We start from the raw sequence: 17,531 nt of genomic DNA, 5'->3' as shown, positions 1-17,531 counted from the left end.
ACGCCATCTAGCATTCCAGCAATGAAGCTCAAACCTAAGTACTATAGTACCATCACACTGTATTATCACACTGTATTACCGACAGCTACGTCAACATCAAATCCAATTGACTACACTATGGAGACTGTACACTATACTTCCATAGACTATACTTTCAGCCATTTTAAACTTCCCGCCATTCTACTTCATTGTTACTTCTTCTGTGACTACAGACGCGTACGGAAGCAACTTCATTATTTTAGATATTCGCGAGCGAAGCCGCGGGTTAAAGCTAGAATTACATAAATAGAGCGGAAAACAATGTTTTTCAGTAAAGTATGAACAAAAAATAAGCAAATTTTTTAATTTTACACAACTTGCAATTTTTTAAATCATTTCAAGCTGATTATAAACACAATTATTCGTCGTATCATAGAAGAAATTAATTTAAAGCAACAAAACTTGACATATCTGTTGTTAAATTGAGGTTATTTTGAATTTATTTACATATTAAGAGTGGAAAACAATGAATTACATGCACGTGATTGTAATTCTATGTAATTTCATGTAATTCCACTCTTGAATTAAAAACAAATTCATCTTTCCATAGTTATTTACTAAGCGTATAAATAAAAATCAAATGAATACAAAGTAATTACAATAAAAAATCTATATTTTCCACTCTTGGTTCATAATAATATCTTATTTTTCATTCCTATCAACAAAACAACAAAATTTAATTTTTTTTTATTAAAATATTATTTTTAAAGCATTTTAAAAGATGATTATGAAATATTTTACATAAGAATCAATCCCAAATCAAAAATCTCACGGGAAAAGCATAATTTTCGCCGACTATTGACAGAATGCGTGTGATGCTCGCGCCGGCGCACAAACGTAACGCGGTAACCGACGATTATTATTATCATCATCATCATCACATCGTTATTATCGCGCGCTCTGCGCATACAACCCAGCACACAACAAGCGGATTATTATAAAAGATTAGCGCGCCAGCTAGCTGTGCGATTCTGGAAATCGTATGCTCGAGGTGCTCCAATTTTGCACGTAATCAAGATCCGCGCACGTATATACAACTAATAATTGAAGAAATACATAAAAAAAACAAGCACAGAAAGAGAACTGCTTGATGATTGTAATTTTTACCTCCGGTGAGTAATTCTATCATTGTATTTAGCCGAGTGTAAAGCCTCGCAACGTGCAATTTAATTGTGTTGCGGAGTTATTTTCAAAGAATATCCAACCCTTTTGGGTGGAGCAAATTGTAAGTAAATTTTTAAATATTTTTGCAACAAAAAAATTATTTAATTTCGATTGTATCTTTGCTTTACAAAAAAAAAAACATCTGCATTCTTCGTGTAGGTATCAAGTGAGTACACCACGCCACGAAGCCCTGCGGCCGGTAGCTATTAAATATCTTCCCTAATTTTGCAATTTTCGCTACTGGTCTTCTGAAATTCAAAAATTTTTTCGCTTCGATTGCGTGTCGATGGGATTTTTGGCGAGCGTCTGCTACCGAAATATAATCATCGTCATTATCGTGCCACGGCGCTTTTTTTCATGATAAAATATTAATTTCGAGACGCAGCGGTCAAAAATGCGCACGCACAGGTTTTCACCGCCTCGACAAATATTGATATATGCGCAGTGTGTTTAGATAACAATAATAATAAAAATGGCCACCCCCGTCGATTATCGTATCGTGCGTGTTGAATTTGAATTAGCCGCGAAACCGTGCGCACTCATCCTAAGTTAATAAAGCGACGCTGGACCGAGCAAACAACCCACAACAGGTTGGCCGAGAGTGCTTGGACTTGATTTTTGTTATTGAAACAATAATCATGCAGACACCGACTCCGGCCGGACTTGTAAATCAAACAATGCGTGTCTTTGGTTAGCATTTTTTGGTTATGTGTGTTTGGTTGCATATATAATGCAGAGAGTAATTACTTAATTCTTAAAATATATCCGATTTTGTCCTAGTTACCCAACGACGCACACAAGAGTGTGTATTAATTCTATTAATATTTAATATACGAATTAGTGTCAGCAAGGTAATTACAGCTCGCGGGGCGCTGTAACGAGAGCCATAAGTCCTAAAGTTAAAATTAAGCATTTGCATGTGATGGATTTCATCACTAAGTGCAAGAAATACAAAAATTTGTGGATTTTATTGTTTTTTTGAATAATTTGACTTGTTTTTAGGTTATAAGTATAAATAATGTGTTTTTGTTTACTTACAGTGCAGATGTTATGTTAAAACTGCTTAAATTTCACTATTTTACACTTTTTCTTGCACATTTTGTGATATTTTTGGTTATTTGAAGGTTACAAGTGAAAAGACGTATTTATGGTTGCCTATAGTAAAGATGTTCACATCTGTGGTGTTGATGTGCCTAGTATGCTTATGGTGTATTTCTGGTTGCCTATATAACAATGATTTGGGCAAAAAATACAAAAATACTTAAATTTCATTGTTTTACAACATATTTTGTAATATTTGTAGGTTATATAAATGAAAAAATATATTTTCAGTTATCTACGATGAAAATCTCACGCCAAATCAACTTAAATTTCAATATTTTAGCATTTTATTAACATATTTTGTGATTTTTAGGGATATTCTTTCATTGCTTGCTGGTTACATGCAAAATAACGCATTTATAGTTGCCTATAGTACAGGTGTCACACATTTGTACTGTTGATTTGCCTAGTATGCTTATGAAGCATTTCTGGTTGCCTATATAGCAAAAAATACAAAAATACTTAAATTTCATTGTTTTACAACATATTTTGCAATACTTCTAAGTTATATAAAAGAAAAAATGTATTTTCAGTTATCTACGATGAAAATCTCACGCCAAATCAACTTAAATTTCAATATTTTAGCAATTTATTACCATATTTTGTGATTTTTAGGGATATTCTTTCATTACTTGCAGGTTACAAGCAAAAAACGCATTTATAGTTGCCTATAGTAAAGATGTCACACATTTGTACTGTTGATTTGCTCAATATGCTTAAGATGCACTTCTGGTTGCCTATACATGCGCCATGCGGAAAGTGTTCGCCGTGTGTATGTTATACATCAAATTAACACCAATCTATCAACACTTTATTTAGTTTATTGCCATTCCTTCCATTTCCACGCGCGTCGCGCGCGGCGGGCTTGACAAAAGTTATGGTCGCACGCGTGGAATAATCAATTCTGTTTCATTACATTCCGCTTGCTGCACACACACACTGCACGCTGAAACGCAAAGTGCGTTCTATAAATTTATAATGCACGTGGGTGGTTCTCACTTCTCACACACAGCATCCAACAGAACGCGTATTTTCACACACCCTGTATAATTGATGTGTCTATTCGATAACCAGTCGGACATGAGCAAACCCAGACGATTTTAATATCCCACTATTAGAGGGTCCGCCGCTTTTTTTTGTTATATATATATATACATATATTCTACATTGTAGAGTGTATTGGGTTGCGTGCAATAAATGATGTGAAAATAAAATTATGAAATAAGTTGGAAAAACGCGAGCAGATGAATAAAACGCAAGATCACTTTTCGATAACGCGCCCAAAGGTGGAAGGAGAACGAGTAAATTTGAATATATCGTGAACGGCGCTGGTTGTTATTACACGAGTTGCAATCGCAATTACCTCAAATATTCAAGATGGCCGCCGTCATGCGCGCGAGGCGCAACTATAATTTGCGCCTACTCTTCACAGCGTGTGTATTAACTAACTGCAGATGTAAATTGATATTTGTTGGTCTTGAATTTCGTTTGATGGACAACTACGTTCGGATTTATTAATAAAGCTCGAAATAGAACGTTGTTGAGGGAGCGTGCGGAATGAGACATGAGGCGACGTGTCCTCGAATGAGTTTTTTTCGTTTTGAAATAAATCACGACTTTTTACGTCGTGTTTTGATCTAACGTCGATTTTATAAACAAATAAACATATAGTTTATGAAAATTATTGCTGTGGTAAAGATTATTTATGGTTTTAGTAAAAAAATTAAAAATTTTGTGTTTTTAGTTGTACAGCGTGTGTAAAATGACATTTTATGCACTAGTGCGTAAAAGAATCACTTTTTGCACTTAAAACAAGGCGCAAGTTGTAAAAATTGTAATTTTTGTAAAAATTTTGAGTAATTTTATTGAAAAATACAATTTTTTTTATTTTTACGGTTGTAAAATTGACATTTTACACACTAGTGCGAAAAAGTATCACTTTAAGCACTCAAAACAAAGCGCAAATTGTGAAAATTTTATTTTTTGTAAAAATTTTGAGTAATTTTATTGAAAAATACAATTTTTTTATTTTTACGGTTGTGAAAATGACATTTTACACACTAGTGCGTAAAATTATCATTTTCCACACTCAAAACAAAGGGTAGAAAGTAAAAAATTACCATTTTTATAAAAATTATTATGGTTTTAGTCAAAAATAAAATTTTGCTATTTTACAGTTGAAAAATTGATATTTTACACACTAGTGCATAAAACTATAATTTTCGCACTCAAAACAAAGCGCAAAAAGTAAAAATTATAATTTTTGTAAAGATTATCTAAAACAAAAACCGCTGCAACGTGTCAAAATGAACATTTTACACACTAGTGTTCAAAACTATAACTTTCCACAAAATGAATAATTTTCCGCAAAACCCAAAAATTTTACCCCACTAGTGCATAAAACACCACTAGTGCATAAAACAGACCTCACATCGTCCGGTGATTTAATACGCTGCGACTTTGTGCGTGGCCAACAATGACGGCTTAAACTTGACATTAAAATGCCATTCATATAAAGAGTGTGTGTGCGCGCGCGCAGGAGGCTCAAATAAAGAGGATTCTCGGAAAAGAAGAGCAATATTTTTAAGTGGCACTCAGCAGCCGCCTTTTATCGCCGTCGCAGGCATACATATTTAAAGCAAACGTGCTAAACATGCCCGCGCAGCGCGTACACTCGGTATAAATTAGTCGGTAAATCATGAATGAATAAAATGTTTTAGTTTCAATACCTACGAGCGCTCGGAAATAGATTATTATGATTCGGAGAAGCGGGATTATTTATACACGTTATAATTACGCAGATATGATGCTGTGCGGCTTTCACTGTCATCTTCGGTGAATGCTGCACTTAATTTAGATTCGCATCTAGTGAGCATTTATTTTTATCCGGACAAAAAAAACCGGATGAAAAATTTTTTGACAAAAAAAATAAAAATTTAATAAAAAGTTTTAAAATTAAGAAAAATATAAAAATTTGTTTTTAAAAAAACCGGATGTACGTTTATCCGGTTTATATCCGGTTTTTATCCGGTAAAAATTTTTTACTCAAAATTTTTTAAATTAAATTTAAAAAAATTAGAAATAAATATAAAAACCAAAAAAAAATCCGGATATCCGGTTCATCCGGTTTTATTTTTGAATTTTTCGAAAATTCCGCATGAAATTAATCCGACAAAGTGTAGATTTTAATTTTAGAGTGTTTGATGTACGCTGCGGTCGCAGACAAACAAATCGTATGCAGTTGCGCATCTTTTAATCAGCGCTGCATTATTCAAAAGTGTCCGCCGTTGGAAACATTTTAATTGTGCCACATGCGCGGCGCAATTAGTCGGAATTAATTTTATACTTTGCGACACCAGCACGCAATTTCGAAATTTATTTCCAACATCTCCTATAAAGCGTGGTGGTATTTTTGTCCGGACGGAGACATTATAAAACTGAAAATGTCGGGTGCGCGCGCGCGCAATTATAAATACCTATTGTTAGTTCGGCATCCGCGCAGTATATGAGTATAAGTATTCATCACGGTACATTAAGTGAAATTAATTCGGGCCGGTTTGGATTTTTACGCGCGTGCGTTTGATGCCAGCTCCGGCCGCCATTTATAAAATTATTAATAAACACACACAACACGTGTGAGCGTTATAAGAATAAAAAATTTAAAAAACAAAAAAAAATAAAAAAAATCACATTTTGAGTTAGATATATATCGATATATTTGTAGGTTATGTTTGTTTGTGTGTGTATAGGCCACCCGATGTGCACAAATGTCCTGCTGGTTTCCCACGCGCTGCATACAAGTGCAACGCGCGCGCGCACTAACGAATGACGTCGTGACGGTAATCACACCTGACAAATGACCATCACTACTTATACTCTAGTTTACATGACTGTTTAATAATGTCGCGTCCATTTATCTCGCCACCACGAGCTGCCTTTTAATAATTTCGCGAGCTATGCTAATGCGTGTGTCTAATTATACTCTATGCGGACATCAAACGATTAAAACTCAATAAAAGTCGTATAAAACTCCATGCGTCATCGTCACGTGAAATTCTAGAATCTAAAAGTTACTATTTTATTGGTTTTAGTTGTTTAGCGTGTGAAAAGTGTCAATTTTAAACACTAGTGTCCAAAAATATACTTTTTTGCACTCGTTATACAAATTTTTTTGACAAAAAATTAAAAATTGATTTTTTATAACAATTCTAACTGTAAAAAGTAAAATTTTGCTATTTTTGTTTGTTTAAAGTGTTTAAAATACAATTTTTACATCGATAACTCCAAAAAACTTTTTACCAATTTTTGACAAAAAATGAAAAATTGAAGTTTTGTTAGCAATTCTAACTGTAAAAAGTAAAATTTTGCTATTTTTGCTTGTTTAGCGTGTGTAAAATTTGAATTTTAAGCACTAGTGTCTAAAAATACAATTTTTCACACTTAAAATACAAGTTTTTTTTATCAAAAACTAAAAAATTACCAATTTTTGCCAATAAAAATGTAAAAACAACATAATTTTGCTATTTTTGCTTGTTTAGCGTGTGTAAAATGTCATTTTATGCACTAGTGTCCAAAAATACAATTTTTCATACTTAAAATTCAATTTTTTCTGTCAATAACTAAAAAAATTACCAATTTTTTCTTAATAAAAACACAAAAACTAAAATTTTACTATTTTTGCTTCTACAGCGTGTTTAAAATGAATTTTTAAACACTAGTGTATAAAACAAACTTTTTGACACTTAATACACAAAATATTTTTTTTCAACCTGAAAAATTTCGTTGGCAAGTGAAAAAATGTTTAATTAACGTGCGCACACACACCATTAACGCGTTAAACTGACGCGATTTAATTAATCACCGGCGTGCATGAGCTATAAAAACATCTCATTGTAATTAATAATCTTAGAGGTGTTTGTTTCCTTGTGTTTCCTCGCGCGTTTGGGTAAATATAGCCGGATCAATGTATGTCATTAATTTCGAAAATGCTCGTCGGACGTATTTTCGAAATTACGAATTATCCGCGCGCAGAGTGTATAAATAGACACGTCTGACGAGTGTCGCTTAAAAAATACTTAAAAATACATTCATTGTTCACCAAAGAAACACCAAACAATAAAAAACACATTTTTTTCTAAATGAAATCAATTGAATATGTTTCGAATAGAATTTTAGTTGAGTGAATCTTTTTGGCAGTTGGGCACTAAACGTTTGGACATTACGCAGTGGCGGAGTCACTTGAATTTATATTTACGACCACGACGTGGATGGCTTGCAAACTTTATTGCTTTATGTTTCCGTAAAATGCTCGATTTTATTGTTACACATTTTATTGCTGACCCAAAGCAAGTAATATTCTGTACATCCGAAACCGAATCTTACAAAATTTCATAGAGAGATATTTCCGAGAAAAATTATGTTTTATTACCCGGCGTGACGAATTGACGAAAATCATAAATGTTTTTTATACATTTTGTTTTGAAAAGTCTCAACTTTAACATTTCATGTGTTACATCGACAGCAAGCAGCTTTAAATCGTTGGTAAATTAATTAGAAATTGAGTAAGTATTGAATTTAATTAAATTAAGATGCTTAAATGCGTTGTAAGTGTTAAACAAATCATGTTATAACAATGTTTGCGTCAATATTTGATGCATAGTGAATTTGTATTTTGTGCGAAAATATTAATGATAAGTGTATTTTATCAAAAGTTATAGACAAATTTGTGCAAATTTTACATTTTTTTGTTTTTCTAACTTTAATTGTTTATAACTTTGTTTATAATAATCATATCAACAAAATCTTTTAGTAATTAGATGGAGAATTTAATTCTTAACCTAATTTAACAAAAAATAAAATAATATTATGATTAATAGACAAATTATCACGATTTTTGTACTAAAAAACAAATTAATTTGTGTGTTTGGCTACAGAAAGAAACAAATTTATAAATAAATGTTAATTACGCCGAAACTAATAAACCAATTTTAAAAATTTCTTCAGTAGGCAATAAAGTATTAAATTCTGAGTCCGTTACTGCAAAAATAAGATTGATATCATTTTCTTATCAATAGTTATAGAGCAATTTGTAATAACTTTACATTTACTTAATTTCCCAACTTTAATTATTCATAACTTACTTTTCATCACTCCCATAAACAAAATCTCTTTATAATTATATGTAGAATTTACCTGTTAATCTAAATGTTATGCGATATAAGTGTGAAGCAAACAATGTAGCAGTACAACGCGAGAATGATCGACGATGTTGGCGTCAACATCTGACACGTAACAATTGTTTTATAAGCGGAAAGAATTTGCTCATAAATGCACGCCAGCGAAAAAAAAGTGACTCCTTCAGAAACAAAAAATAACTGAAGTTTATACCAGTAATAAAATTACAATAATAAAAATCTCTTAAAATTTAAAATATTTTGTACCGTTAGTCATTATTCAAGTAAAGAATTAATGATAATTCGTTGAGCAAATACCGTATCTTTTAACGCGCATGCGCGTACAGCTAAATGCGTAGACTACAGACTTTCAATAAGTTATAACTAATGGAGTTTCAAAATGCCGATGGCGTATAAATGTGTGCGTGTTTGTGAAAGGTGCGTATTTTATTGAAACAAGCCGGCTTTTGTGCGTATGCGCGAACAACTCAGATTCGATTCAATGAAGCTGATTGTCTCAACGGTATGACTAACAACTTGCACCAGATATGTGTTAATTAAATAACAGAACAAAAATTTATTTTGGTAACACTATGAGAATTATTGTCACCTGCATGCTTTAGTTTCGAGAGAAATGAATAAATCCTCACGCAGACAGCACCCAGAGGGTGAAACAAGGAGGTTAGCGCGTGGGCGCGCAGATTTATAAAATTTGTCATAAATAATGCAATGCTCTCCGGACTCAAGGCAGAACGAGTGGATATACAGAGTGTTTGAAGTGTTAAGAGTTAAGTTTATGGTGTGCTGAGTAAGATTAGGTTAGGTTTGAGTGTTGTGACTTATGCTGTATGTGTTTTGTATGCGTGTGCGCGGTGGGGTTGCCGGAGACACTATTAGTACATCGCCGGGCGATGTTGGGAATTGATTTATCATGGCGACCCAGCGGGACACCAACCTCGACTTAGCATTACATTCATATTAATATACACTTCCATTTTAATATTGTCACCAAAGTATGGAATTTATATTTATATTTCACTCGCAAACAAAATCAATTCATTTTCTTTTTAAATAAAAGTAAAATTATTACAAATTGCTTTATAACTTTTGATTAGAAGCTGATATCAATGATATTTTTTTACTATCAGCTTCAGAATTTAATATTTTATTAATTACTGAAGAAATTTTTCAAATTTGTTGATTAGTTCTGGCGTAATTGATATTTAAATGTAAATTAGTTTTTTTTTGTAGTCAAACTTAAAAATTTACTTGGTTTTCAGTAGTAAAATCGTGATAATTTGTTAATATATAATGATACTGGAATCATTTTTTAAAATTTGATTAAGAATTAAATTCTTCATCTAATTTCAAAGAGATTTTGTTGATACGATTATTATAAACAAAGTTATAAACAATTAAAGTTCAAAACACAAAAAATGTAAAATTTGCACAAAATATCCTGTAACTTTTGATAAAAATCAGTTATCAACAATATTTTTGCATTAAAACATTCAGAATTTATTTGTTAATTGATTATTGAAGAAATTTTTAAGATAACTTTATTTGTTTCGAAGTAATTGGCATTTAGGTTTAATTTTTGTTTTTTTCTGGTGTCACACGCTCTTATTAACTTGTTTGCATCACAAAAATCGTGATAATTCTTTTATTAATCATAATATTATTTTCATTTTTCAAAACTAGGTTAAGAATTAAATTCTCCATCAAACTAAAAAAAGATTTTGTTGTTACGTTTATTACAAACAAAGTTATAAACAATTAAAATTAGAAAATAAAAATGTAAAATCTACACAAAACACCCTGTAACTCCTGATAAAAAACAGTTAGAAATAATATTTTTGCATAAATAAATGGAGAATTTACTTTAGTATTGTGCGCATGCGCGTTTTGACCTAATAAACCACTTAGAACAGAAGAAATGAGAAAAATACGAATTATTTCTTTTATTCTGATTCCCAGCAAACAGTTATAACAACTAATTTGGGCTCTGGTAATTTGTCCAATTAAAACGTTGAGATTTGTACAAATATCTTAATCTTAATGAATTTAATGATGGTTATAGTTATACCCTCATGAGTCAGCGTCACCGTCATGATGAACCAAGTGACAAATGTCAACTTTTAACCGCCATGCCTGCAATTAAAACAATGTGAATCTACGGGTCACTCAAACAGTGATTACTCCATATCAAAAACAGATTTAATTGCTAATTGTTTTTTAATTATATTTTCGTGCAAAATTCCGACTTCTATAAGGGCAAGGGTTTATTGCTGTGGGCGATATTGTGTGCGGATTAGTCTTAATATTAGTGTTGTGGTGTTTATGATCGTCGAAATTCCGAAATTTTATTTAATCCATCTATTGTTGGCAAATCTTGGAATACGCTGACTCTCTCTCTACCTGTGTGCCCGTGCACTGCATGCGGGTATTTGTTGCGCGCCCAATTGCGAACTGCGATTTATCGTTCATAAATCGCCATTAAATGAATGAATTATCGTAAACTGTAAATGTTCATTATGATCGCGCGATCATGTACATTGTAATCATGTTGTACCGATTGAAGCCAGCCTGATTTAACTACCAATATGCAATCAAGATGTATTTACAAGAAACATGCAAGAGTTTCATGAATATAAGTGACTGTGTTTTTCTCCATTAAATATTAAATTCAATTAAAAATTAGAAAATAGAGTTTCACTTTTATGTTGTTGGAGAACATTCTATTTTTAATTTAGTTTTTGTTAAACTGCGGTGGGAATAAAAGACGCATCATTAAAACTTTTTCAATTATCGATTAACAGTTAAATTCTTAATTTATTTATGTAAATATATTGTTGATAACTGTTTTTTAACAAGAGTTACAGGGTGTTTTGTGCAGATTTAACATTTTTTTGATTTTTTATCTTTAATTGTTTATAACTTTGTTTATAATAATTGTATCAACAAAATTTTTTTATAATTAAGTGGACAATTTAATTCTTAATCAAATTTTAATAAATTAGAACAATATCATGATTAATGAAGAAGTTATCATGATTTTTGTACTGCAAAAAAGTTAATGAGAGCGTGTGATACAGGAACAAAACAAAATTAAACCTAAATGCCAATTACGTCGAAACAAATAAAGATATCTTAAAAATTTCTTCAGTAATCAATTAACAAATAATTTCTGAGTATTTGAGCACAAAAATATTATTGATAACTATTTTCTGTCAAAAGTTATAGGCTAATTTGTGCATATTTTCCATTCGCAACTATGTTTAACTTTAATTATTTATAACATTGTTTATAACAATGACACAAACAAAATCTTTTTGCAATTAGATGGAGAATTTAATTCTTAATCGAATTTGGAAAAATTAGTACAATATCATGATTAATAAAAAAGTTATCACAATTTTTGTGGCGCAAGCAAGTTACTGAGAGCGTGTAACACCGGAAAAAAACAAAAGTTAAACCTAAATGCCAATTACGTCGAAACAAATAAAGTTATCTTAAAAATTTCTTCAGTATTTAATTAACAAATAAATTCTGAATATTTTAGTGCAAAAATATTGTTGATAACTATTTTTTATCAAAAGTTATAGGCTAATTTGTGAATATTTTCCACTCGCAACTATGTCTAACTTTAATTGTTTATAACTTTGTTTATAACAATCGCATCAACAAAATCTTTTTAAAAATAAATGCAAAATTTAATTCTTAATCTAATTATAAAAAACGAAGTAAATACCATGATTAATAAAGAAATTATCACGATTTTTGTCGAGTAAACAAGTCAATTTGTGATTTGACACCGAAAAAAAGCTGAAATTAAACCCAAACCTGCGCATCCGGTAATTATTCGCCCTTTATTGATGTCTCAATTGAATTCGGGCGCGTCTTTAACGACTGTAATTTATTTGTCTAGCATTCGGCCGTCCGGGTGTGCGTAATTGTAACATTTTCGTAATTATACGCGCTGCATATACGAATTTTAATTGGAAATTTGTTTATACCGATTTCTTCGCCGTCTGCGCAGACGTTTAATTAAGCTAACTGTGTGCGCCTTACTGCAGCGCTTTAATTTTAATTATTACAACTTATGTGTGTACTTAATAGCTTACGAAAATAAACACTGCGTAATGCTCTCAAAACACACACATACACAAAACACACAGGCATGCATAAAGTATAGTATAACAGACAGCAATAAAAACATTAATCAAATTCAAGAAAAACTCGAAAAATTTGTTTTCGAATGAAAATTTACGTATTTTCAATGGTAATAATCATAATATGCACGCAAACCGGATATAATGAAGTCGAATATCTTCAGAAATGTGTTCAACATGTGTGTACGCCCTCAAGAACAGATTTTATGAAATCGCGCAGCCAGATGTACGAATAATTTTTGGGCAATTCGAAAACTTGATAGATTTACGAGTCTTCCAGCAAACATTTCCGCTTTTGTTTGACTGAGATATCAATTTATAACAGATGAAATCTGTCAGCTCAGAAAATGAACTCAATTAGTCTTCGGCGGGCCATCCGAGATTGATGCGAGCAGACAATATTGAATATAGATCTTTATCATCGGAAATATATCGATAGGCACTCGCCTCGCCATGGTGGCTGGGAGTCGCTGAGAATGCTGAGCGCGTCGTCGTGCGTCACGTGACTTATGTCGACCGGAGATTCGTGAACGCGATTATTTTAATCAACAAAGCAAACCAGAACGAAAACCAAAACAATTTTATATTGGTATATATAAATATAAACATGAATATTTCGTTATTTACTAATTTGGCGCTGGGCCAAACAATTAAACGGTTTATTTTTTTTTTCGTGTTTCCATGCGGTGGAAATAAATTACATGTGTAATGAAAAGTGATTTGAAATTTTTAAAAATTTAAGTTGAAATTTTGATTGTGTATAACTTTGTTTGTAATAATCGTAGGGTAAATTTTTTGGGATTGTGTAAAGTATTTAATTCTTTATCTAATTTTGAAAGAATTATCATATTATCAGTGTTAGTAAAAAAGTTATCATGATTTTTGTGTTGAAAACATGTTAATTTGCACGTTTGATAAAAGAATAATGAGAAAATTAAACTTTAAATGAGAATTGCGAGTAAAGTATTCAAGATATCTTGAAAATTTCTTTACTAGTCAATTAATAATTTAATTCTGAATAATATATTGAAGAAATATTGTTGATATCAATTTTTTGTTAATAGTTATAAGCTAATTTGTGAAAATTTTGCATTTGCAACTATACCAAACTTTAATTGTTTATAACTAAGTTAATAACAAAGATATCTTCAAAAGTCTTTCAGAATCAGGCGTAGAATTTAATTGTTAATCTAATTGTGAAAGAATAATCACAATATCTTAATTAATAAAGAAATGATCACAATTTTTGTATAATAATCAAGTTAATTTGTGTGATTGATTAAAGAAAAAATTTAATTTACACTTAAACATCAATTACGCCTAAACTAGTAAACCGATTTTAAAAATTCCTTCAATAATCAATAAAATATTAAATTCTGAATCTGTTTCTGTAAAAATATCATTGATTACACTTTTTTATCAAAAGTTACAGAGCTTTATCTACAAATTTTCATTTTTTTGCAATTCCCTATTTTAATTGTTTATAACTTTGTTTATAACAATCGCATCAACAAAAACTCTTCAGAATCATACGTACAATTTAATTCTTCATCTAACTATAAAAAAATAATAACAATATCATCAATAATAAACAAATTATCACGATTTTTATATAGTAAACAAGTTAATTACTGCATTTGACCAACGAGAACCAAAATTTTTCACAAAATTGTTAATTACGTAAAAACTAATAAACCAATCCCTAAAATACCTTTAGTAATCAATAAAATATTAAATTCTGAATCTGTTTCTGCAAAAATATCATTGACAACACTTTTTTTATCAAAAGTTACAGGGCTTTATCTACAAATTTTACTTTTTTTCGCGTTTTCCTACTTTAATTGTTTATAACTTTGTTTATAAAAATCGCATCAACAAAATCTTTTTTGAATTACATGCAGAATTTAATTCTTAATCAAGTTTCAAAAGAATAATCAAAATATCACAAACAATAACGAGATTATCACGATTTTTATACCGTAAACAAATTAATTACTGCATTTGACCAACGAGACCAAAAAATTGTCACAAAATCGTTAATTACGCCAAAACTAATAAACCAATCCCTAAAATTCTTTCAGTAATCAATAGAATATCAAATTCCAAAACTCTTATCAAAAAAACATCACAGATAACACCTTCCTATCAAAAGTTACAGACGAATTTCCACCAAGCTTTAGTTTTCGATTTTTTGCCAAAGTGAGCTTTCGATTGGATCGTATCAAAGTGTTCCAATGAGAGATGCGCAAGGCGTGTCGGCGTTATAAAACCCGCGGCCAATCGACGTCGCAGGAGATCCTGCTGTGGGGGGCCCCCCAGATCTGCGCCTGCTGATCAAACTGATATCAAATCGCGTGTGCGCATACTCGTAATCACAATGCGTCGCGACGCCTCGCTCACCACCCAACCAACCACAATATTGTTTGATATTCCGTAAGTTTAACTTACCACTGGACTCTCTTCGCCGATATCACTGTCGCGTTCCTGCTCCTGCTCCCTGTCCCGTTCCATTTCCATGGCGTAGACCGGCACCGGTTCTCGATTTTTGACGCGAATCTTGCCGCCTTGTCCAGTGGCAGGGCGTGCACCCTGCGCACACAATGCACACAAATACAAACAACACACGTGTTTTTCACTTCTCTCAATTGAGAAGCAAATTATTTTGTTTTTCTTTTTTTTTGATTTTTCAAGTTTTTAATCACTAATTAAACACACACACTACACGTTTAAGTTGTATTTTGTATTGTATTCCCCGCGCACACACTGTATGTTTTTAAATCCGGTGAATTGATCAAAATCAAAATGGGTAATGCTGGCGTAGTTGAATACTTTTGAATGTGCGGTGCGTGCGATGTGGCGAGCCGACGCGGCGTGTCGAGAATGACGGCGACCAAGAGCGGCACTGGGCACGGCGCACGAGCATCGCGCGCGCGATCCCTGCACTTCCCCTACTTTTATTCTCCGCGCCGGGTTTAGTCTCGTGACGCGGGGATTCGGCGCGAGAGCGAGAGACGTGAAAGCTCGACGGCGGCACAGGAGTGGCTTGCGGTGTTGTAGGCATGGGGCGTGTTGCAGCCGGCGGTCGGGGGATCACTTCGCCGATATAATGATATGTTTTTATTATGCGCCGTTATCCAATCCAATCACACCTTTTTCCTGCCCACGGCACGCAAGCTTATTTTACGGATGAATTCGCGTGATGCAACCCAAAATACACGCGAAATATTTGACAGAATAAATAAAATTTTATAGTAAAAAGACGAAAATTTGTGTTTTTCTTTGTATTTAGATGTTTAATCATCATTTGTGAATGATTTTATATAAATTACGCGTTAATTTGATGTTTGTGATGTTGGAGAACATTTCCCCTCTTTTTGTTAAGATGTACGCATGCCGCAACCCACAATACACCTAACCTTTCACTCTGTTCACACTACATTGACAGAATTCGACTGAATCATCACAAATATAGTTTAAAAAGCAGAAAAACATCTTTTTAACCCCTAAGTAAGCCTGTAACTGTAATTTGTGAGTATAAATATATAAAATACCAACGTGGCATAACCTCTTATAAAAATATCACCAAAATTCGCGTTTATTCTTATTTTATTCTCATTTTAGTTCATTTCTTTACCATACAAGTGTACTGCAACCCACAATACACCTAACCTTTCATTCAGTTCATACCTCATTGACAGAATTCTACTGAATCATCACAAATATAGTTTAAAACGCAGAAAAACATAATTTTTAGCCCCAAGTAAACCCATAACTGTAACTAGTGAGTATAAATCATATAAAATACCAACGTGGCATAACCTCTTATAAAAGTAACACCAAAATTCGCGATTTTTCTAATTTTATTCTCATTTTAGTTCATTTCTCTACCATACAAGTGTGCTGCAACCCACAATACACCTAACCTTTCACTCAGTTCATACTACATTGACATATTTGGACTGAATCATCACAAATATAGTTTAAAAAGCAGAAAAACATCATTTTAACCCCCTAATAAGACTGTAACTGTAATTTGTGAGTATAAATCATATAAAATAACAACGTGGCATAACCTCTTATAAAATTATCACCCAAATTAGCGATTATTCTGATTTTATTCTCATTTTAGTTCATTTCTCTACCATACAAGTGTGCTGCAACCCAAAATACAGCTAACCTTAAACACAAAACTGAAAATAATAGAAACATAAATCAAAAAAGCAGGAAAATGTTATTCTACGCCGTAAGTAGGCGCATAACTGTAACTTGTGAGTATCGATTATATAAAAAAATAACATGGCATAACCATCGCGCGATAAATGAGGCCTGATAACAGCCCGATATAACAACAATATTATAAATAGAGAACCATATAAATACATAAATATTTAAAAAGTGAGGTCGCATTTATATTCCTCGCCATGGCATAAACCGCAGAGTCATTATAAAAGGCACTAAATTCTAGCCGCATTTCAATTTCGATTCCGCGCTATCTATATTGTACGTTTTATACTTTTTACTTATTGCATTTTATTTTCATATACGCTTTGACTTAGTTTTACTATCTTTGCGGATAGAATATTCAACATACAATGTGTTCAGGTATTTTTTACTGATTTTACCTTCTCAAGTAACAAATTACATTGATAACAAACACGCTGTGTGGTTTTTAATGTGAAATATAGCGCAAATGAATAATTAGGTGTTGGTTTTTGTTTGTTTAAGCTTCTGTCATAATAATAATAAATTTTTTCGTTATTACACCCCGGATAGGTGTTAGTGTCGTTCTAATTCACTCGATATCTAAGTGTACGCCGTGCGGTAAAGTACAACGTATTAAAATATGCTAATTAACTGTATCGTATAAATGTATATGTAATTA

At 32.0% G+C, this 17,531-nt stretch overlaps 1 protein-coding gene and 1 long non-coding RNA gene across 4 annotated transcripts in view; one reads left to right on the top strand and one right to left on the bottom strand.

Annotated features, from left to right (window-relative positions):
• The window catches only part of LOC135798981 (protein dead ringer-like), a 48,658-nt gene extending 32,990 nt beyond the window's left edge, over window positions 1–15,668 (bottom strand). Inside the window, exon 1 of one of the 3 annotated variants that reach the window (XM_065311989.1) lies at window positions 15,098–15,668. In XM_065311989.1, coding sequence (XP_065168061.1) covers window positions 15,098–15,166 — 69 coding nt within the window. In that variant the 5' untranslated portion in view covers window positions 15,167–15,668. The remainder of the gene's footprint in view (window positions 1–15,097) is intronic. The other 2 variants (XM_065311988.1, XM_065311987.1) reach the window with 2 other exon arrangements.
• A 616-nt stretch (window positions 15,669–16,284) lies between these two features.
• Window positions 16,285–17,048, top strand: LOC135799357 (uncharacterized). The gene is made up of 3 exons (XR_010549997.1): window positions 16,285–16,430; window positions 16,525–16,684; window positions 16,779–17,048. It is a non-coding gene; the product is annotated as an uncharacterized lncRNA (long non-coding RNA).
• Window positions 17,049–17,531: the final 483 nt, after the last annotated feature.

Source organism: Atheta coriaria, unplaced genomic scaffold (genome assembly GCF_025399875.1).
Source record: "Atheta coriaria isolate IRGN ID8LTWV9N9 unplaced genomic scaffold, Caltech_Dcor_3.1 hic_scaffold_9_pilon, whole genome shotgun sequence".
NCBI lineage: Eukaryota > Metazoa > Arthropoda > Insecta > Coleoptera > Staphylinidae > Dalotia > Dalotia coriaria.
This window is presented reverse-complemented; position numbering and strand designations above follow the sequence as displayed.